Source organism: Heterodontus francisci, chromosome 11, assembly GCF_036365525.1.
Source record: "Heterodontus francisci isolate sHetFra1 chromosome 11, sHetFra1.hap1, whole genome shotgun sequence".
Taxonomy (NCBI): Eukaryota; Metazoa; Chordata; class Chondrichthyes; order Heterodontiformes; family Heterodontidae; genus Heterodontus; species Heterodontus francisci.
The window spans coordinates 28,600,673-28,624,007 of NC_090381.1; the positions used below are offsets into that span (position 1 = coordinate 28,600,673).

The window sequence follows — 23,335 nt, forward strand, 5'->3', positions numbered from 1 at the left end:
ACCTTCTAATGGGCAATTAGGAACAGCAATAAATGCTGGTCTTGCCTGCAACATCCACAAGCAAAGGGTTAGGCTTGTCACCATTCTGTTTGACACCGGTGGATTTAAAAACCAGTAAAATGTCAAACCTGGTGTAAAAATACCTGGAGCGAGAGGGAGGGATTCCTGACATTCTTGGACATTTTTTTTTTAATTCATTCATGGGATGTGGGTGTCGCTGGCCAGGCCAGCATTTATTGCCCATCCCTAATTGCCCTAACTGAGTGGCTTGCTAGGCCATTTCAGAGGGCAAGTAAGAGTCAACCACATTGCTGTGGGTCTGGAGTCACATGTAGGCCAGACCAGGTAAGGACAGCAGATTTCCTTCCCTAAAGGACAGTGGTGAACCAGATGGGTTTTTTACAACAATCGACAATGGTTTCATGGCCATCATTAGACCAGCTTTAATTCCAGATTTATTAATTGAATTCAAATTCCACCTTCTGCTGTGGTCCCAGAGCAATACCCTGGGTCTCTGGGTTACTCGTCCAAGTGACAATACCACTACGCCACTGCCTCATAGAACTTTGCAGCACAAAAATACAAGTTCATTCAGCCTATTGTGTCAACCTCTTTGACAGAGTCATGCAATTAGTCCCATTCCCCTGCTTCTTTCGCACATCCCTAACTTAGCTATGGAGAAAGACGACAGCAGAAATGTTATGGGAACGCCAGCATCTCAAAGTTACACAGCATTATGATTTCAATATATATGACCATTCCTTTACTGTCAATGGGTCGATACCTTGGAATTCCCAACATGACACCAATGTAGGTGCCTCATCACCAGAAGGACTGCAATATTTATAGGAGAAGATCCAGCACTGCCTCTTCTGGGCACCTTGAGATGGGAAAAAAATGTGACCTTGCCCATATAACTCAGAGCACAATAATAAATAAAAGAAATTGGCCTTGAAATTACATAGGTTTTGATCCCAACCACTGCATCAGACCGTACCCACTGACAGCCCCTGGTGCTGATACTGCTGAATCCCACAGGTTTGTTGATGGTGGGGGGTTGAGGAGCAGCTTACATGCACTTCGGGTATACCTCGAGTGCCTGACAGCCCCATTCTTCAGCTATACAAAACCCTGGTTGTTCGCTTTACGCATATCCATTGTAACTATTAATATTAACAGAATTGCAGAACAATCAACTGATCTCAGCCTTTCAACCAGAATGATGAATTAGGAGTACTGTCCCTTTCACCCATTTTCTATTTGATCTGGAGAGCTTGTAGTTCAGCTGGAGCACTGTGTTCCGTTCTGGGCACTGCACCTTTGAAGGATATATTGGCCTTGGAGGGTGTGCAGAATTTGTTCTCCAGAATGGTACCTGGACTCCAAGGGTTAAATTATGAGGTAGGATTATACAAACTAGGATTGGTATTCCCTGAAATTTAGACGGTTAAGGGGTGATTTGATTGAAGTTCTTAAGATATTAAGGTGGGCAGATAGAGTGGATGCAGAGAAAATATAGCTGCTGGTTGGAGAGTCTGGTACTTGGGGCATGGTCTAAAAATTCGAGCCAGACCTATCGGGAGTGAAATTAAGAGCATTAGAATGTAAGACGTAGGAGCAGGAGTAGACCATATGGCCCCTCGAGCCTGCTCCATTGTTCAATACGATCATTAGGAAACAATTTGATGCAAAAAAGGGTGGTAGATGTTTGGAACCCTCTTCTGCAATCAGTAATTGATGCTAGGTCAATTGTAAATTTTAAATCTGAGATTGATAGATATTTGTTATTCAAAGGTATGAAGGGAGATGGGGTATAGGTGGGTATGTGGAGTTAGGTTGCAGATCAGCTCTGAACTCATTGAACGGTGGCAGATGCTTAGGGGCGAGATGGCATAATCCTGTTCCTATATTCCTATGACTCCTGAGCAGTCGAACTCACTGTATAAACCGGAACCTGGCATATTCGAGCCCCATCTGGCCCTCGTATCCACATTCCACTGGAGTTGTGGTGGGAATGAGCCAGAAAGGCTGAGTAATTTTGGCTCCGTTGCCTGTTACAAAGTAGTCGGAAGAAGTTGTAAGAAGCATACTCCTGACCAACCTGTAGTGATGGCATGGGTAACAAATCTGTTGTAGTTATTTTTAAAGATTTACCATGATTGGAGGATGATGTAAGTGATGTTTTAATTTTTCAAACACATTTGATGAAATACTTATCATAAGATTTGCAGCTGAACTGCAAGCTGTCCAGGTCAAATAGAAAATGAGTTAAAAATTTAGATAAATAATGGGAGAGTACTTCTCACTTATCATTCCTCTTGAAAAGCTGAAGTCAATTGATGATTCTGGGATTCTGTTAATATTAATAGTTACAATGGATATGAGTAAAGGGAGTTAAAAAAAAGCATTTAAACTTGCAAATTATGTGAGATTTCATCAACGTGCAGAATAATCAGAATGAAAGGAGTAACATTGAAAAAGATTGATAAGGATCCAACAAATGACAGTTAAATCAGAAATATTATTTAATAGACAGTAAAAAATATTGTCTCTGAAATCCCACAATAAAACTGCTATTTTGCAGGATGTATACATCAGGATTTATTTATGTCTAGGGTTTATTAGCAGATGCACTAATTATCTTCATTCAAATTGACCAATATAAAGCAATTCAGTCCATGTTAATTAAGACGCCATTCTTCATGAATAAAGTGCAGCATTCGTTTAACACTATTCTCCTCTTGGTTATTGAAAGATGTACACAAATGATGACAACTGACAAAAGGTTATCAATAAAGACTATTTTATTTGCTACTTCTCCAAAGTTCAAGAAGACATGGGGTCGATTTCAAACTTTTTGACTTCAATGGAGTGGAAAATCAGGCATGGTGTATAATGGGTGGATGATCCACTCCAGACAGTTTACCACAGGGTGATCAAGGTTAAAATCTACCAATCATCTTAAACTTTCTGTATTTTCAAAATTTATGTAAATGCTCTGAACCAATGGTTGATCCAATTGAAAAATGTCTTCAAAATTATAATTTTCTTGTTTGCAATACCATCATTGATTTCATTTACTTTAGGCTTTGCATATTTTCTGAATATTCTTTTATAGTTTCTTTGATAAGTACCTTCTTCATCAGGGATTCTAATTTCTGCAGAATTAATCAAAGTGTTGTTAATCATGTCCTTTAAACATTTGCATCAACGCTTTATTCTGGTTTCACAGCCAGGCCTGTGAAGCTTCTAAATGGCTAAATGGCTTTCAAGGGTATTATAAATCTTTACAAACCTTAGAATTGCATCAGTTTGATTTGTTTTTCAGTGTTAATCATCAGTCATTAACAGTTATACAGGTTAAGAGTGCTCTTGTATGATACATGGGCCATGCTATGAATTATCTATATATTGAGCCAAAAGGTATACTCCAGATATATAGGATGCAAGGTCCAATGACTGGTGACATGGGTCCTGAAAAAATATCTTGTGTAAAAACGCAAAAGCTATGTTAACCTGGAAGGCAGTGCAAGAATAAAAGTAGAGAGTGGAAGTGACTTTGGCTGCCACTTGTATTTAAGTCTCAATAGTGGATGTTGACTGAAGGTCACCTTGCAGCATGTAGCAGAGCTCTATGACCATTGTAAGACATGTTCTCTCTCACAGACAAGAGGTTGATGTGCCTGGGCCTGTAAATTATGGGTTGAACAGACCAATTCTGGCGCCATTGATCTTCCAGCCATGCCTGCTTTGTCTTTTACCTCTTACATGAAATCCTGTGATGAGATGCAATGCCTAATTGTTACTGCACCTTCAAGAGATTCCTCCCCAGCAGGTGATAACATTGCAGACTTTACCACCCATTTTTGATTGTTCTGCAATGGGCAGGAGAACACTGACATCATGGGGTGCTTCATTATGTTTGTCTTAATTAACTTTTGGTACCTCATGACCTCACAGTGACCTTCTGTGTGACAATTATCAGTGGAAACTAGGTCAGGGGTTTTGCAAGACTTGTGAAGCAGGCTGCAAACCAGTGAGAACTCTAATTCTTAATTTTCCAACTCCTTACCAACCAATTTTCCTCACTTTCACCAACAGTAATTTCTACCCCAGAACACTATCCACAGGCACAGGCTATCCAAAAGTAAATGGATCAAACTCATTAATGTGATATCCATTAACTGTCAGGTATCTTTCCCAGATAACAGAATTATTCCAATTCCTCTATTTCCTGAAATATTCTAACTTAGCAAAATTATGAATTAGGGCCAAAAGACTTTCTGACTTAGCTGTTTGTATTTGGGTTCTCTTAGTCTATGGGGAATCAAGCACAGGATTGTAACCCAACTGCACTCAATTGCTGTTGTATTGATACTTTGAAATTGTTTCAATGAAACAGTAAGACTCTGATTTGTTCTTATTTTTGTCGAATCACTATTTCTGTTGGGATTGATATTTTCTTGTGCTTCCTCGGAAACATAATTTCATTTCATTGGGAATCTTTTATGATTGTACAAATAAATTCTGGCTTGAATGACATAGCCTCGGTTGCTGAATCTCAATCATGGACACTTTCCTGACTGTGCGATTGGTAATTTCTTGCGGTGTTCTCGCAACAAGGCCAGAAGATGTTGCATTTTGTCGTTCTTTCAGATGCATAACAAATAACCTTCATATTTTGACTCAAAACACTACAATAATACCCCAGCCTACTGAACCTCAAAGCAGTAAAACTCCACATTTACTAAATGCCCCCAAAACCCACTCCTTGATAATCCCAAAGGTTCCTCTGTCACCACATCTTGACTGGTGCTTACCTTCTCTCTACTTTGTATTAGATGCTGAAGTAAAAAACCCACTAGTGAAGCAGAGGGCAGCTTGATCGTCAGCACTAAAAATCAGGTATTATAGTGAATGGCATATAGATTGCTGATGTGAGAACAAAAAGGTTAACTTAATATGCTAAGCTTTGCAAAAATACTGAATGACGCATCTGTGACTGAATGTCATGTAGGAAGCTTAAGCCAGCCACAATTACAACATTTATTAGATAAAGAAGTTACGTTACTAGCAAAAACAGGTCAGGACTCGATTAGGCAAGAAGCAGGTGTGTGCTCGAAGAAAGCCGAGAGCATTTTTGGTCAATTACTAGGGGGCATAGATGTAAGGTAAGGGGCAGGAGGTTTAGAGGGGAGTTGAGGAAAACTTCTTTCACCCAGAGGGTGATTGGAATCTGGAACACACTGCCTCAAGGGGTGGTAGAGGCAGGAACACTCACAACATTTAAGAAGTATTTAGATGAGCAATTGAAACGCCATAACATACAAGGCTACAGGCCAACTGCAAGGAAGTGGGATTAGTTTTGGACGGGTGTTTGATGGTCGGCGCAGGTACGTTGGGCCAAAGGGCCTGTTTCTATGCTGAAAAACACGATGACTCTATTTTGTTGCCAGTACAAGTGCAATCAGTCACAACTACTGATCTTGTTTGCCTCAAAAGAAATCAGATAGTGTGACGCAACCAAAGCCCATAAAAGCAAATGTATCTGTTTCTCGGGAGGACTCAGTAATGGAGTTTGCTTTGTTGCTGTGACCTCCCTCGTGCATACCTGACTTCCGAGTCTCCAGGTGGTAATTCGTGAAATACACCACAACAATTGGCGTAGTTGGAAGGACACAACACGACAGGCAGCATTCCTATTAACTGAGCAGACAGGTAATTATTTTACCGTAGTCCGTAACATGATTTAGGGAGGATGATACCGACCTGGTTGGATTTGAACAAGATACCAGGGCAAGTAGGTAGCGACTGGCGGGTGCTCACTTAGGGTGACATGAACGAGCCTCTGGGAGAAAGAGGCGGGCGCGAGCGGGGCATTAACCAGGAGGGTAATCCGTAGATGAGAAAAAGACAATAGGAAAGTCTTGATAAAATCAAACAGATTAAGTATGCCAAGGAAAGGAAGTGAGATGTCAGGAGGTGGTGGTGAAGACGAAAGGGAAAGTTTAAATTTTGTCGATTATTTGAAAGAGAAATACAAGAAACTGGAAGGGATGATGAAGATGGAAGGTTGGAGTGAAGAGTGGGGAGAAAACGGACAATGTGGACAACACATAAAAAGGCCAAAGAAGACAAAGGAGTATTCATTTTGTGCACATTGTACGAATGACGATGCAAAGACTGTGGCGTAAGAATAAGACATATTAGTATTAATAGACAGATGAAACGAAATGCAGACGATGAACCCAACTGGAATAACCTGGTAAAAGAGGCGGCTGAGTACGGGTGGTGTGAAGACTGGGACACTGACCCATCCCCTGACGGGACCAATAAATGTGTAAAGAAATCACCAGGACCGTCCGCATCCCCGTCATATCCATCGTTGCCAATGGCTCCAATTCACAGTGAATATACTAATTACCTATGAAGGGGAAACTTATGAAAGGACAATACGTGATAAAAAGGGACAGAGATACAACAATGAAATGGAGGGAATATCGATACAGGAAGGGATCTCGGGCTTCAAGACCATAATGAGACAGGTTTACAGACCCTTTACACCAGTGGAAAAACAGATGATCTTGAAAGATTTAGGTTCCTAAAATAAAAGCAAAATAACTTAGAATTTTGGAAAAATCTAGAAGAAGCAAGCGAGATACACGATACACATAAGAATGATCATCACGCTCTAATACAAGCTAAGATGCCAAAGGGGGCATGACAGAAACTCCCAACCGAATACAGGACTGGGAGTTGGACAGACAATGATTTACGACAGTACAAAGATTTTTTAAAAAGTTAGAGAGACGTTGGGAGAAAGCCAGAGTAACTGGGGTGCAGTTGCAGGAATAATGCAGAAGCTGGGAGGGGGAGGGAGGGGGATGTGCAGTGGAATGTATTGAATATGCAGAGAGGAAGTATAATGCTTATGTTGAATACGGAGGGGTAGAGGACCCGGACAGAGATGATAGTGTCTTTCTTAAGATGCTTAAGGAATGTCTCAGTGCTAAGATTACCAGTCGGGGATGCATTCATTCAAATCATCTCTTGGACAAGTGAGGTAGATCAATGTGCGAGTAATACCAAAGCATCTCCACCTTCTGTGACAACAATGACACCAAGAGGACAGAGTTGCTCTGAATGTGGCAAACCAGATCACATGACAATAGATTGCCGCAAGAGAAAATCAGGAGGTCGCATTGAATGTGATCAATGCGGTAAAAGAAGACACAAAAAGCCCGATTGCTGGCAGAGAGAGGGAGGACAGAGTCCGGGAGGAAATAGGGAAGCAGGACCCCACGTTACCGGGTGTAGGGGATAAGGTGACGGTCAACGTACTCCCTGAGAAACCAGGGTGGCAACCCAGGTGGAATGGACTGGATGAAGTAGTATTGATCAGTGACACATGCGTTGCGGTTGATGAGCGAGTTAAGCGCAAATGGAAGCACTGGTCACAAGTTAAACCATTTAACCGCTCATGTGATTTATCCACAGGATGAGGGGACAGACACTTCCGTATTAATTATCTCGTTGCAGGTAAATATAGATGGGCCCCAGCACGATCGTGATGCTCTGGTGTCCCACCTGGTGGTCAAGAACAGTCAAGACAAAGAAGATAACATACGACTCAGCGGGGACTATACCCAAGGGTTAACTAGCCTGGGGAGATTCTTTGACTCAATATGCCAGCACCAAGAAACTGTGAGTGAAATAACATTACATGAGAATCAAATTCTGCTACTGTGGCAGTGACGGCCACAAAAGCTATTGAGGCAGAGCCGGAATGCCCTACCCAATAAACAGGATCAGCAAATGGAGTGGTATTAATTGATGAGGGGAAGAAAGTTCCTGAGAATGTACCACACAAACTTCTGAGTATAATCCTGAATGTATCTGCTCTGGGGCTACCTGAATAGTGGTCAGGTGCAATAAGGGGATTGCATCGTATACTGATAAAGCAGGTGCTCCATCAAACACGCCGTCTGGAAGGGTTGAAAAACAACCCCAGAGAGGCTGGTGGTTCTGAAGACATCTTCTCAATGATGTATCCACAGTATTTTATACAGTAACTGGCATAGTTAATACCCTAGATTTGGCCTTCCTGGATGACAAGGTCAGGACTGTAACCCACCAGGGAAAGAACATTCTCAGGGAACAACAGCATGCAATGGAATGATCAGTTGGTTAACGATCAGGAGTTAGTGCAAGGAGACCTAGATATAGTGGGCATCCTAGAAACACATGGCAAAACCATTAACGAGATAATTCAGGACCTGCAACTCTCTGAAGGCAGAACAGGCTGGGCCAGGTATGCACCATATGGGAAGGGTGGCTTATAGAACAAATGAGGGAGAACTTTCGGCAGATACATGAGGGAGAAGTACCATCTTAGATTACAAATGTCAATTTAACTGTGAATGCCCAACAGGAGGGGATGAATGCGATGCCAGATCTGGGCCCTGACGCAAGTCACCCCTGCAGTAGTGGGATGTGATGTGAAAAACAATGTAATACTTGAGCTCGTTCTAGCCATCCCCGTGATTACTAAATATACTGTATGAAGTAAGGTATGTAGAGTCGAGAATATTGGGTTGCATTACTAGCAGAAGCAGGTCAGGACTCAATAAGGCAGGATGCAGGTATGCACTGGAATGAAACCTGGAACATTTTGTGGTTGGAACATGTGCAATCAGTCTCAAAAGAAACTAAATAGTGTGACGCAACCAAAACCTATAAAAGCGAATGTATCTATTTCTCGGGAGGACTCAGTCATGGTGTTTGCTCTGTAGCTGTGACCTCCCTCATGCATGTTGTATAATAGAGATGTGTGAAAACCTGACTTCCGAGTCTCCGGCTGGTAATTCGTGAAATACACAACAATTGCCATTCTGCTTAATGGGCTTCTACTCAAATCAGTTTGTGTCTATAATTTAATGTTTGTTCAAACTTTTTTCATGAGTTCCATACTCATAAATAGAAGGGAATCTGTGTTTGGGATTAAAACATGTTTTCATTTATAGCCCTCAGTATTAGATGAGCATTAAGCCATCCCAGATAATATTGAATAACATACAAAATAACATTATCAAAACAGAATCACAATATTATACCTTAAAAACCCAAATTCAGCAGAAATAGTTCAAAGTAACTCTGCCATAATAGAAACCCAACACCATGCTGTAGAGATTTTCAAATGTTCCTCATGGAGCAAATGGGCATTGTAGTGCTGTCTTGGAGCATTTACAACAGAACTCAATTCAGTTCACAACTGGTGAGATTTCTGTTGAGCAAAATGAAGTTGTAATGTTGGAATTTCCAGGTTCTGTCCCAAAGTGTGCCCCCATTTTGGACAATCTATACATTTATTGTCCTCACTAGTTTCAGAAATTTCAGGCCCTAAGTGACTCTGAACTATTTCTAGATTGAATTAAATTTCTGTATGTAGTTGGACAATACATCTGAAAAAGATATTCTATTAATGAACCACTTCCAGAAACAACTTTTCTCTTTTTGGAATTCATATAGTTCCAGATATGGACTCCATATGTACCTGAGAAGAAGCTCTCGATGTCCTCCCTTTTCCATGGAACATAGTACTTTTCCCAGCTTTGATATGGGATTGGATAGAACCGCCTCGAGATCCATAAAGAGATTCCATTGCATTCCTTTCCAGTGACTTTGTCCAGATCATTGGACTTGCACCATTGCTTCAAAACACGGGTTATCAGATTTGGGCCTTGTTGACCCCAGACGTGTCCAATATAATGGGCCACAAAATCTTCCATGCAGTCTAATATAAAAGGATGGTGGTTTACACGAAATCCTATTGCTGCATTATTGAAAAATTTTCCGCCTTGTGAACAGGTAAAATTGGCAAATGGCAAAGTCTTCATTGATATAATATCAGTATCCAGGTAGATGCCACCGTATTTCCATAGCAGAGCTAACCTGCAGCCATCAGCAAGTACATGGGTCCAATATCTTTCCAAATTTGGATTTACCTATGGATTAATGTACAGAGTCAAGTGCAATCCATAATGTTCAGTTTCAGCATATTTAAACCTATTTCTTCTCGAGTCTTTGTGGCTCCTCCTTAAACTAAAACTATTTGCAGCTACAAAACCCATTTGGCTGGGGCTTCAGGTATCACCCGAAGCTACTCTCTGACCAAGATTGTAAAGAGTGTGTGATTGCTTTGATCCCCAATGGTCTCTCCCTGCAGAATTATGGGCATAAACCAGCACCTTTCCACGACATGGCACAATATATAGTACAAAAAGTGTTTGTGAGGAAGGCTAGAAATAAAGAACTTTGCTACTGAGAGGATGCTGGAAATGGGGAAAAAGAAGGACACGTGCTGGCTGAAGTCATTCTGCTTCTCCTGATATTGACAATGAACCATCTTATGAAACCCTAGCACCATATCTTTAAAGGAAATTGACCCATCAGTTCCGCTCCTCGGGAAACAATTCTAACCTTTCTTCCTCATTTCTCGTCAAGCTGTTTTCACCCGGGCTACTCGGAACCAGACTTCATTACAGCCTTGATCCAAACATGAACTAAAGAGCTAAAGAACCATGATTAAAGCATGTTGTGCTTTACAAGGCACTGCATGAAAGAAGCATGGCGGGTGATGGAGAATCAGTGTTACCTATTTCTCTGCACTTGTCAAGATGCCAACAACTGTTTAGTGAGGCCTGGCAACTGCACCTGGAAATGATATGGGGACCAATCTTCTCAGGATCCATGTTAGCAGAGAGGTAAAGGCCGTTCTGTATGTCTGTTGTAAGGATGCCTGCAGAATTGCTGCAGAGCACTTGCAAATCTGCAGGGCCATAAACAGTCAGCTGTTGCCTGAAACTTGGCTGCATGTCCGTGCAGTCATGTGCTGCAAGATGCTGTGTAGTGGCATTGGGGAAAACTTCCTTAGGGGCGGCACAGTGGCGCAGTGGTTAGCACTGCAGCCTCACAGCTCCAGCGACCCGGGATCAATTCTGGGTACTGCCTGTGTGGAGTTTGCAAGTTCTCCCTGTGTCTGCGTGGGTTTCCTCCGGGTGCTCCGGTTTCCTCCCACATACCAAAGACTTGCAGGTTGATAGGTAAATTGGCCATTATGAATTGCCCCTAGTGTAGGTAGGTGGTAGGGAAATATAGGGACAGGTGGGGATGTGGTAGGAATATGGAATTAGTGTAGGATTAGTATAAAATGGGTGGTTGATGTTCGGCACAGACTCGGTGGGCCGAAGGGCCTGTTTCAGTGCTGTATCTCTAAACTAAGCAACAGTTGAAAAATAATCAGACAGAACGCTTCCGACCACTTCCTGCACGGCCTAAATAGTCGTCCAGATTGACAGGGAGCTAGTGTGCATGTGCTGTGCCTGCACCAGAAGCATGCAGAGTGTGAAGATCGTGGTGTCAAACAGAGTCTAAAGCTGATTTGGCACACAATCTGCCATTTTAGGTTGCACAGGACTGTTTAACACCTTCTTCTAGTCACTCCAAGCTGAACAAGTGTTCAAATGCGCAAAGAATTTCAAATATTGCTATTTCAAGGGCAGTTAATCATGCCCACCATGGGCTGGATGTTACCGGAGGCGGATGGGACTTCGCCACTGACGTAAATGTTGGTGGCGAACCTGCTTCTGCCTCGCCTGGGGATCTGACTCCCCCCGGGCTTTAAGTGTCCCGAGGCAGGACTTCCACCCACTTGAGGGAGGAGGTCCCACCCCAGTGAGCTACCAGCTAATCAGCGGGCCAGCAGCTCCTAGTCCCAGCAGTGCCACCAGGAACGGTGGCCACTGCTGGGTCTGCAGCCCAGCCAATGACATGGAGCCAGGACTTCAGGTAAGTTGGGCTTGCCTGACCAGGGATGGGGAGATCGGTCGTGGCGGTGGGGCAACGGTAGTTATTTGGGGGGAGGGGAGAGCGTCTTCGGACCCAGGGTTGGGTTGGGAGGCGGGGGCGGCCCTTAATCGGGCACCCTGTGCCTGACGGCCATGGCACCGACCCCCCTCCCCCCCCCACCGCAGCGCACAGAAAGGCCGGCTGGTATCGCTGGGCGTCCTTTCACGTCCCCAGCACGCCCGCTTGCCACTGGTAAAATACCCGTGGAGGCAGGAGAGAGCCACTTAAGGGCCTTGACTGGCCTTGGGCGGGCGGGCCGTTTTCCTCCACCTACCCGCCACCCCCCCCCCCCCCGCCGCCTGACCGCTGTAAAGTTGGCCGGAGGCGGGAGTGGGGAGTGGAGACCTCCCGGAGCCTCCCGCTCAATTCTACGCTGCCCCCACGCCACCATGCGACCCACTGGGGCAGCGTAAAATTCAGCCTCATATTTGGGCCAACATTTTGAACCAGAAGCAGGCTGCTGGTTGAGAAGGGATAGCCACTATACACTCAGCTAATGATCCCCTCAGTCACACCGATCACGTGAGGGCAGCGCACCTATAATGAGAGCCAGGCAGCAACAAGGAACGTCGTGGAGCAAACCCCTGCCTGGACCACTCGGTGGGCACCCTCTTGTACACTCAAACCCCTCCACCAGTTTCAGGAAGTGTCTGCTTCTCATTGCACAAGTAAGAACCCAATTAACACCCTCCACCTGCAGATAATCACACAATTGAAACACAATTAAAAGATTAACACTGGAGTTTGTTGGTGGGTGAGTAATAGGCGTGTGGTGCATTGTGAGTGTGTAGTGGGTCATTTGAAGATGTATTCACTGACCTTGACAACCCATGTGAGGTCATTGAACTTCTTCCGGCACTGCCACCAGGTCCACGGTGCCAGCTGCTCCTATTCCTTTCTTTAGGAACTTTGAGGGCCCCCGACCCCTGCAGAAACATGGCATCCCTCTCCTTTACACTTCCTGAACAAATGCCTCCTGCACAGCATCAGAAAACCTGGGAGACCTGTCTTTCGCCTGATTCCCCATTTCCTCTACTTTTCTTTCTCTTCAATTCTTCCACAGTCTGCAGCAGCTTCTATGCAATGTGCTGCGCCCCATAAGAGGGACAGGCTAGTCCTGCATTGCCAGGCGCCTGTTGAATGTACAGTCAGTCAGCAGGGCTTCAGACCATGCTGGGCTACACACTAATTATTTAGGTGAGGAGGCAGCACAAAGTTGGTATGTGGTCTGCTACAATGGAACCAGGTGCAGGGCGATCATGCATTGTGATTCCAGTAGGAAAAAATGGGCCTTAATGAGCTTTTCCCCTATTTATGATATAGTTATAATTAAAATCAGTATGTCTTGCCACTTGTAATAGGGCTTTACCCATTTAGAACACTTACTATTTCATCACATTTACCCACCACACAAGCTCTGTAACTTTGTACAAACACTAATATGATGGAATAGTCTGAGCAAATGTGTGTGTGCGTGTGTATGTGTGTGAAGGACATGCAGTGTGTGTTCTGCCCATTGGTACTTGAAAATTGCATTGGGATCCTATTAATACATAGGACCAGAATTTGCATTGTATTGTGAGGATCTCACCTGTTTTCAGTGGGAGCCATGGCTGGGTATCAAACTGACAGTAAGTGTGATGACAGCAGGGGGATAAGTTCTATTCTCCGATTTTGTGTGTGTTTCCAACATGTTCCCAGTTGTAAATGAGTTGAGATGGGAATGAGAATGTGGTAAAAATAGTTCTTCCTGATTTCTTTCCAAAATGGGCTGGTTATAATTTTGTCCAGGCCTGGACGAAATATATCCTAGGCTATTAAGAGAAACAAGAGAATTAATAGCAGAGGAATGGAAAAAACGTAAGCTTCAACAGGAAAAAGAAAGAGCAATAGAATTGAAAGAACTTGAATTTCAAAGAGAATTGACAATGAAGAAACTTGAACTTGAGGAAAAGGAAAGAGAATGAGAAGGAAAGGAATTCGAATTTAAAAAGATGGAACTAAGACAAAGGGGTGGTCTTGACTCCAGTGAAGGTTTTGGTGGGGGAAGATCTGACCCCAGCGAGGAACCAATGGAGAGTCGTTTAAATTTATACAAGCTCTCCCTAACTTTGAGGAAAGGGACGTAGAGGCATTTTTCATTTCCTTTGAAAAGATAATCAACAGATGAAGTGGCCAAATGAAAATTGGACATTGCTTATGTAAAACAGGTTGATGGGCAGAGCTCATGGTGTTTATTCCATGCTTTTTGAGGAGGCTTCTGTAGATTGTGAGATGGCAAAAAAAATTTATTCTCGCTTACTGGCAGAAATTTTGGAACCTCCAGCGATTGTCTGTAAAGACTTATATAGAATTTGAGAGGGTAAAGCAAATTAATTTTGATCATTACATATGGGAACGAAAGGTAGAGGCCACATATGAGAACCTTAGGGAACTAATTTTCTTGGAAAATTCACTCCCTCCATTCGTAAGAACCCATATAGAGAACCAGAAGGTTTCAACAGTCAGACAGGCAGCGGAAATTGCTGAGAATTACAAGCTTGTTTATAAGCCTAAACCCTTTGTTCGTCACCCCCACAATCCCAAAAACAATAGAAGATGGGAGGGTAAAAGGAAGGCAGGTAGCTGGGGACAGGAAGGGAATGCCCCAGGATCTTCTCCTCAGGCTAGAAAGGAAGATGCTGAGGCTGGAAGTGCAAGCCTAAGTGTTACCATTGTCACAAGGTGTGACACCTTCATGCAGAATGCTGGAAATTGTGGGGTAAACCCATGGAACGTATAGGGTACACAAAGCCAATGCAGAGAAAGGGGTCCTGAATGAGAGTACAACAGATCAGGCTGTAGCACTGACTGCAGGTGTAAGGCTAAATACAAATACCACTGTGAGTGCGGCTGTCATGAACAAGATACCTGAGAGTTATAAGGAATTATTGTCTAAAAGAAAAGTACCTCCATATCCATCAAGTGAGGCAGGTAAACCTATAGTTATACTTAGGGATACAAGAGCCACCCACCCAAACTCTTTTGCTCCCGCACTATCCCCATATCGGTTGATATATTTAATACCTAGAAATCTATCGATCTCTGTCCTGAATATACTCAATGACTGAGTTTCCACAGTCACGGGTAGAGAATTCCAAAGGTTTGCCACCCTCTGAGTGAAGCAATTCATCTTAGGGTGGCACTGTGGCTCAGTGGTTAGCACCACAGCCTCACAGCTCCAGTGACCCATGTTCAGTTCTGGGTACTGCCTGTGCAGAGTTTGCAGGTTCTCCCTGTGACCGTGTGGGTTTCTGACTGGTGCTCCGGTTTCCTCCCACAGCCAAAGACTTGCAGGTTGATAGCTAAATTGGCCATTGTAAATTGCCCCAAGTGCAGATAGGAGAATGGTCGGGATGTGGTAGGGAATATAGGATTAGTATAAATGGGTGGTTGTTGGTCAGCACATACTCGGTGGGCCAAAGGGCCTGTTTCAGTGCTTTATCTCTCTATGACTCTATCTCAATCCTCAATAGCCTACCCCTTATTTTGAGACTGTGCCCACTGGTTCTAGATTCCCCAGCCAGGGGAAACATCCTTCCTGCATCTACCCTGTCGAGCCCTAGAAGAGTTTTGTATGCTTCAATAACATCATCTCTCATTCTTCTATCTCTATAGAATATAGGCCCAGTCTCCTTAATCTGTCCTCATAGGACAATCCTGCCATTCTAGGGATCAGTCTGGTGAACCTTGTTGCACTCCCTGTATGGCAAGTATATCCTTCCTTAGGTAAGGAGACCAAAACTGTGCACAATACTTCAGCTGCGGTCTCACCAAGGCAGCAAGACTTCTTTACTCCTGTAATGAAATCCTCTTGCAATAAAGGCCAACATACCATTTACCTTCCTAATTGCTTGCTGCACTTGCATGTTAGCTTTCAGTGACTTATGAACAAGGACACCCAGGTCCCTTTGGACGTCAACACTTCCCAATCTCTCACCATTTAAGACATATTCTGCATTTCTGTTTTTCCTACCAAAATGGACAACTTCACATTTTTCCACATTGCATTTCACCTGCCATGTTCTTGCCCACTCTCAGCCTGTCTAAATCCCCTTGAAGCCTCTTTGCATTCTCTTCACAACTCACATTCCCACTTAGTTTTGTGCCATCAGCAAACTTGGAAATATTACATTTGGTCCCCACATCCAAATCATTGATATAGATTTTAATAGCTAGGGGGCCCAAGCACTGACCCTTGCAGTACCCCATTAGTCAAAACCTGTCAACCTGAGAATAACTCGTTTATTCCTACTCTCTGTTTTCTGTCCGTTAACCAATTCTCAATCCATGCCAGTGTATTACCCCCAATCCTTGCGATCCCATGTGCTCTAATATTACTTACTAACCTGTCTGGGACCTTCGCGAAAGCCTTCTGAAAATCCAAATCCACTACTGGTTCCCCATTATCTATTCTGCTGGTTACATCCTCAGTCAAACACAATTTCCCTTTCATAAATCCAGTTTGACTCTGCCCAATCCTACCAATATTTTATAAATGTCCAGTTACCACATACTTTATAATCGATTCTAGCATTTTCCCTGCTACTGATGTCAGGCTTACAGGTCTGTAGTTCCCCATTTTCTCTCTCCCTCCTTCCTTAAATAGTGGGGTTACATTTGCTATCTTCCAATCAGCAGGAACCATTCCAGAATCGACAGAATTTTGGAAGATGACCACCAATGCATTTATTATCTCTACAACCACCTCGTTCAATACTCTGGATGGACATCATCAGATCCAGGGGATTTATTAACTTTCAGTCCCATTAATGTCTCCAATACTACTTTTTTTACAAATACTGATTTCTTTCAGTTCCTCTTTCTTGCTAATCCCTTGGTTCTATAGTATTCCTAGGCGGTTTTTTGTATCTTCATCTGTTTAGACAGACACAAAGTATTTGTTTAGCTTCTCTGCCATTGCCTTATTCCCCATTATAAATTCCGCTGTCTCTTCCTGTCGTGAGCCCACATTTGTCCTTGATAATCTTTCCCTTTTCACATATCTATAGAAGCTTTCACAGTCTGTTTTTGTGTTTCTCGCTACTTTACTTTCATATTCTATTTTCTCTTACTTTATCAGTTTCTTGGTCCTCCTTTGCTGCATTCTAAAATGCTCCCAATCCGCAGGCTTATTACTTTTTTGACAACTTTATAAGCCTCTTCCTTTGATCTAATATAATCTTTAAATTCTTTTGTTAGACATGGTTTGATCACCTTTCCTGCTGGGTTTTTGTGCTTCAAAGTAATGTAAATTTGTTGTAAACCTTGTATTAATTCTTTAAATGCTTGCCATTGACTATCTACCATCATACCTTTTCATGTAGTTTCCCAATCTATTACAGCCAATTTGCCTTCATACCTTCGTAGTTTCCTTTGTTTCAATTTAAGACCCTAGTTTCGGATTGAGCTACATCACTTTCAAACTTGATGTAAAATTCTATCATATTCTGGTCACATAATGAACAGGGTGAGAACAATTGGCATATTTGCTCTTCAACTTTACATTTTAATTTTCAAATAATGTAAATTGCGACTCAAAAACCAACTATAAACAGCATTGTTCAAGCAAATCCAATAGTCAGCACTACTCATTCAGTTAGAAACAGATACATCCACCATACAGTTTAGAAAAAGTAAGCAACAAAACCACTTTCCCTTCTCAGAGAATATTCCAGAGAGATAGATCGAATAAGACTGGAAATGTTGAACAACAGAATGCTGGTGCATCACGGGATACTAGGCTATGTTTTACTGAACCATGTTGCACAAGAGATATTCTTTGAGATCCAAGAGTAACTTTGTCTTCCAGCTATTCTGTGGGGATTTAAGGCAAGACAGAAATACAAAGGATATTGGGATGTGACGTGTTAGTGACAATGCATGTAGTAAAGGTGTGCAGCTCACCACCACATTCTCAGCTGCAATTGGGGATGGGCAATAAATGCTGACCTTGTCAGCAATGCTCACATCCCATAAACAAAGAAAAAGAACACAAAGTGTGATGGACCTACATATCCTTAAGGGGCAGATGCCTGATTAAAGGCACCTCTGGCACAGAATATGCTGCTTTGTTGTGTAAAGAAGTGCTGAACCAACAGGATAAACTGATAAAGAAAAATATGATGAAACAAGAAACAGACTTAACAATGAAAAGTGGAGAAAGAAAAGACTGATATTAAAGGACCCCTGAAGCACCACTGGCTGAGGCTGTGTCACCAATGAGAAGAGAAGGCATACCTGGAGACAGAGTGGAATTAGCAGACTTGAACAACAATGCAGGAAAACCAAGAAACATGCGGCATCAAAGTGGATATAAGGAGGCCCTTGGGCTCGCCTGTGTTGCTAGCCAATAGTGGAGTCAAAGAAACTGTCTATGAGGAAGAAGATGGCATGTGCAGAGGAATCTGTATGTATTTGGCTACTGAATCTTATAGTAAATTTAGTTACTAGGACTTGAGAAATCATTTTTGTTTTAATAAAGTGAACAGAAAGGAAATTACTCTTTGTGTCTGTGGTTAATTTTATCACTCGTCTCAGTATCTTGTTTAAGTCGAGTCTCACAGGGTTAACAGGAAATATCTACAATTCTCATCATTTCCAAATTTATATTGCATGGTAGCTGCTATATTTAAAAATTGAGGTAATCTTTAAAATTATTTCTATTCATTGGTTACCTTTTGATACCAGCCATTCAGAGGAGTGCCTTCAAATAGTTCAGTGGGTTTCAAAGGTAGAAGGACAACATTACTTATCGAGGAAAGCAAAGGGATACCAGCATAGTCAGGCTGTGGATACTGTGTTAAGTTGCCACTGAATCCCTTCATGAAGTAATAGATAGGGTTATCTGGGTTTAAACGAGCTGCAGCCTCCACTGAACACACCACCAATGGTGCCGGCTCCACTTTGTCAGTTGTCTCCAAAAACAGAATCCCAGTTTTAATGGTTATGTTTGAACGTTTTGGGTCAGCTTTCGTTCTCATCTGGGCTGCTTCCAAGATGTTGTTTTTAACATACTGATAGGTGTCCATGTTACACAATCTGTACAGCACACCACAAATTGTAAATGTGAGGATGAGCAGACCCGATTTATATGCAGAAACCATGGTGTCGAGCTGGGATGTTTCTTCAAAAGCTCCTGTAAAATATGAAGATGAAGAATGTTTTAGTAGTGAATGACTTCACCATTAATGCTTGTACAGATGTGAATTAGGGTTGATCTAGTTTTGTCAAATACATATAGCTATCATGTTATTGACTGCTACAAAAATGCTGGAAAATCATGTTCTTCCAGCACATAAGAGAGAGAAACCAGTAAATTATAGACCTGTTAGCTTAACATCTGCTTTGCAGATCCTTGAGGGACAATTCCAGTCACTTCCACTTTGAGCACATATCCATTTCTCCTACTCTTTTTCACCGACTGCGTAAATAATTTCCTAACCAGATGAATAATTTGCCTTCAATTCCATGAGCTTTAATTTTAGCTGACAGTCTCTTGTGTGGAACTATATCAAAATATATTTTTAAGTCCATATCTCGTCCATAGTTGTTTGCCTGTTTACTACTCCGGTTACTTCCTCAAAAATTTCAATAAGGTTTGTTCAACATGACCAATTCTTTACAAATCCATCTTGTTTCTCTCTAATCAGCTCAAATTTCTCTAAGTGCTCAGTGACTCGGTCCTTAATTATAGGTTCCAGTAATATCCCCACAACAGCTGATAGACTAACTGGTCTTCCTTTGTGCTAGGTATGAATCCAACCAGCGGTGAGTTTTGCCCGATTCCCATTGACTTCAATGTTGCTCAGGCTCCTTGGTGCCATACTCAGTCAAATGCTGCCTTGATGTCAAGGGCAGTCAATTTTTAGTCCTATTAGCTTGCCTGGTATTTTTTCTCTGAAGATAATGATTGCTTTCAATTCCTCCCTCCCTTTTACCCCCTGATTTTCTACTATTATTGTGATGCTTTTTGTGTTTTCTACTGCAAAGACAGAAAGAAAATATTTGTTCAAAGTCTCTGCCATTTATGTGTTTCCATTATTAATTCCCCAGTCTCATCCACTAAGGGACTTATGTTTACTTCAGCTACTGTCATCCTTATATACTACTTTCTCCCTTTGCTGGTTTCTAAAATTTCCCAATCTTTTGGCCTACTACTAATTTTGCCACATTGTATATCTCTTCTTTCAATTTGATATCACCCTTAACTTCCTTAGTTAACCGTGGATGGTTCATCCTTCTTGTAGAGTTTTTCTTTCTCAATGGAATATATCTTTGTTGAGAATAATGAAATATCTCCTTAAATGTCTGCCATTGGTTATCATCCCTCGTCCCTTTTAATCTATTTCCCAGTCCACTTAGCCAGCTCTGTCTTCATATTTTTTGAATTGCTTTTATTTAAGACACTAGTTTCAGAACCAAGTTTCTCACCCTCAAACCAAATGTGGAACTCTATCATGTTATGATTGCTGTTCCCTAGGGAACATTTGTTTTTATTCGTTCATGGATGTGGAAGTCGCTGGCAAGGACAACATTTATTACCCATCCCTAATTGCCCTTGAGAATGTGTTGGTGAGCTGCCTTCTTGAATTGCTGCAGTCCATGTGGGGTAGGTAAACCCACAGTGCTGTTAGGAAAGGATTTTGACCCACCGACAGTGAAGGAATGGTGAAATAGTTCCAGTTCAGGATGGTGTGTGATTTGGAGGGGGACATGCAGGTGGTGGTGTTCCCATGCAACTGCTGCCCTTGTACTTCTAGGTGGCAGAGGTTTTGGGTCTGGATGATGCTATCTAAGGAGCCTTGGTGCATTGCTGCAGTGCATCTTGTAGATGGTGTCACGATCCTGGAGTGTTGTTGGAGCTGCACCCATCCAGGCAAGTGGAGAGTATTCCATCACACTCCTGACTTGTGCCTTGTAAATGGTGGACTGGCCTTGGGGAGTTGGAGGTGACTTACTTGCCGCAGGATTCCTAGCCTGTGATCTGCTGTTGTAGCCACGGTATTTATATGGTTACTCCAGCTCAGTTTCTGGTCAATGGTAACCCCCAGGATGTAGATAGTGGGGGATTCCTTGATGGTAATGCCGTTGAATGTCAAGGGGTGATCATTAGAGTCTCTCTTGTTGGAGACGGTCATTGCCTGGCACTTGTATGGTGCGAATGTTACTTTCCACTTATCAGCCCAAGCCTGGATATTGTCCAGGTTTTGTTACGTTTCTACACGGACTGTTTCGGTTTCTGAGGAGTCGCAAATAGTGCTGAACATTCTGCAATCATCTGCGAACATCCCCACCTCTGACCTTATGATTGAAGGAAGCTCATTGACGAAGCAGCTGAAGATGGTTAGGCCTTGAACCTACCCTGAGCAAATCCTGCAGTGATGTCCTGGAGCTGAGATGATTGACCTCCATCAACTGCAACCGTCTTCCTTTGCATGAGGTACGACTCCAACCAGTGGCGACTTTTCCTCCTGATTCCCATTGACTCCAGTTTTGCTAGGGCTCCTTGATGCCATACTCGGTCAAATGCTGCCTCGATGTCAAGGGCAGTCACCTCATCTCTTGAGTTCAGCTCTTTTGTCCATGTTTGAACCAAGGCTGTAACGAGGTCAGGAGCTGAGTGGCCCTGGTGGAACCCAAACTGAGTGTCACTGAGCAGGTTATTGCTAAGCAAGTGCTGCTTGATAGTACTGTCGATGACACCTTCCATTACTTTACTGATGATTGAAAGTAGACTGATGGAGCAGTAATATGCCGGGTTGAACCTGTCCTGCTTTTTGTGTACAGGACATACCTGGGCAATTTTTCACATTGCTGGGTAGATGCCAGTGTTGTAGCTGTACTGGAACAGCTTGGCTAGGGGTGCAGCTAGTTCTGGAGCACAGGTCTGCAGTACTATTGTCGGAATGTTGTCAGGGCCATAGTCTTTGCAGTATCGAATGCCTTTAGTCGTTTCATGATTTCACGCGAGTGAATCGAATTGGCTGAAGACTGGCATCTGTGAAGCTGGGGACTTCAGGAGGATTCCAAGATGGATCACTAACTCTGCACCTCTGGCTGAAGATTGATTCTGTGGCAAGTAACACACATCCTGACTCTCCAAAGCTGTCCACAAGGCACAAACCTGGAGTATGATGTAATACTTTGCCTGGATGAGTGTAGCTCCAACAACGCTGAAGAAGCTCGACACCATTCAAGACAAAGCAGCCCACTTGATTGGCACCCCATGCACCACCTTAAACATTCATTCCACTGTCCAAACCCGCTACCACCCCCACCCAGAAGGACAAGGGCAGCAGCTGCAGGGGATCGACACCACCTACAAATTCCCCTCCAAGCCACACACCATCCTGACTTGGAACTATATCACTGTTCCTTCACTGTCACTGGGTCAAAATCCTGGAACTACCTTCCTAACAGCACTGTGGGTGTACCTACCCCACATGGACTGCAGCAGTTCAAGAAGGCTGCTCACCATCACTTTCTCAAGGGCAATTAGGAATGGGTAATAAATGCTGACCGAGACAGTGACGCCCACATCCCTGGAACGAATAGAAAAAAAGAATTCCTAGCCTTTGAGCTGCTCTTGTAGCCAGAGTATTTATACGGCTGGTGCAGTTAAGTTTCTGGTCAACTGTAACCCCCAGGATGTTGACGGTAGAGGATTCAGAGATGCCATTAAATGCCAAGTGGAGATGGTTAGGTTCTCTCTTGTTGGAGATGGTCATTGCCTGGCACTTGTGTGGTGCGACTGTTACTTTCCACTTATCAGCACAAGCCTGAATGTTATCCAGGTCTTGCTGCTTATGGACGCAGACTGCTTCAGTATCTGAGGAGTCACGAATAGCTCTGAACACTGTCCAATCATCAGCGAACATCCTCACTTCTGACCTTAAGATGGAGGAAGGTTATTGATGAAACAGCTGAAGATGGTTGGATCTAGGACATTACCCTGAGGAACTCATGCAGCAATGCTCTGGGGCTTAGATATTTGGACTCCAACAACCACAACCATCTTCCTTTGTGCTAGGTATGACTCCAACCAGTGGAGAGTTTTGCCCGATTCCCATTGACTTCAATGTTGCTCAGGCTCCTTGGTGCCATACTCAGTCAAATGCTGCCTTGATGTCAAGGGCAGTCAATTTTTAGTCCTATTAGCTTGCCTGGTATTTTTTCTCTGAAGATAATGATTGCTTTCAATTCCTCCCTCCCTTTTACCCCCTGATTTTCTACTATTATTGTGATGCTTTTTGTGTCTTCTACTGCAAAGACAGAAAGAAAATATTTGTTCAAAGTCTCTGCCATTTCCGTGTTTCCATTATTAATTCCCCAGTCTCATCCACTAAGGGACCTATGTTTACTTCAGCTACTGTCATCCTTATATACT

General features: G+C 43.0%; 1 protein-coding gene across 3 annotated transcripts in view; it reads right to left on the reverse strand.

Moving 5' to 3' along the window:
- Window positions 1-2,786: 2,786 nt before the first annotated feature.
- LOC137375154 (alpha-1,4-N-acetylglucosaminyltransferase-like) overlaps window positions 2,787-23,335 on the reverse strand; it is a 54,009-nt gene continuing 33,460 nt past the window's right edge. For all 3 annotated transcript variants that reach the window (XM_068041851.1, XM_068041849.1, XM_068041852.1), the window contains exons 2-3: window positions 18,624-19,084; window positions 2,787-10,004 (exon numbers count right to left, since the gene is read on the reverse strand). In XM_068041851.1, coding sequence (XP_067897952.1) covers window positions 9,393-10,004; window positions 18,624-19,052 — 1,041 coding nt within the window. In that variant the 5' untranslated portion in view covers window positions 19,053-19,084 and the 3' untranslated portion in view covers window positions 2,787-9,392. The remainder of the gene's footprint in view (window positions 10,005-18,623; window positions 19,085-23,335) is intronic.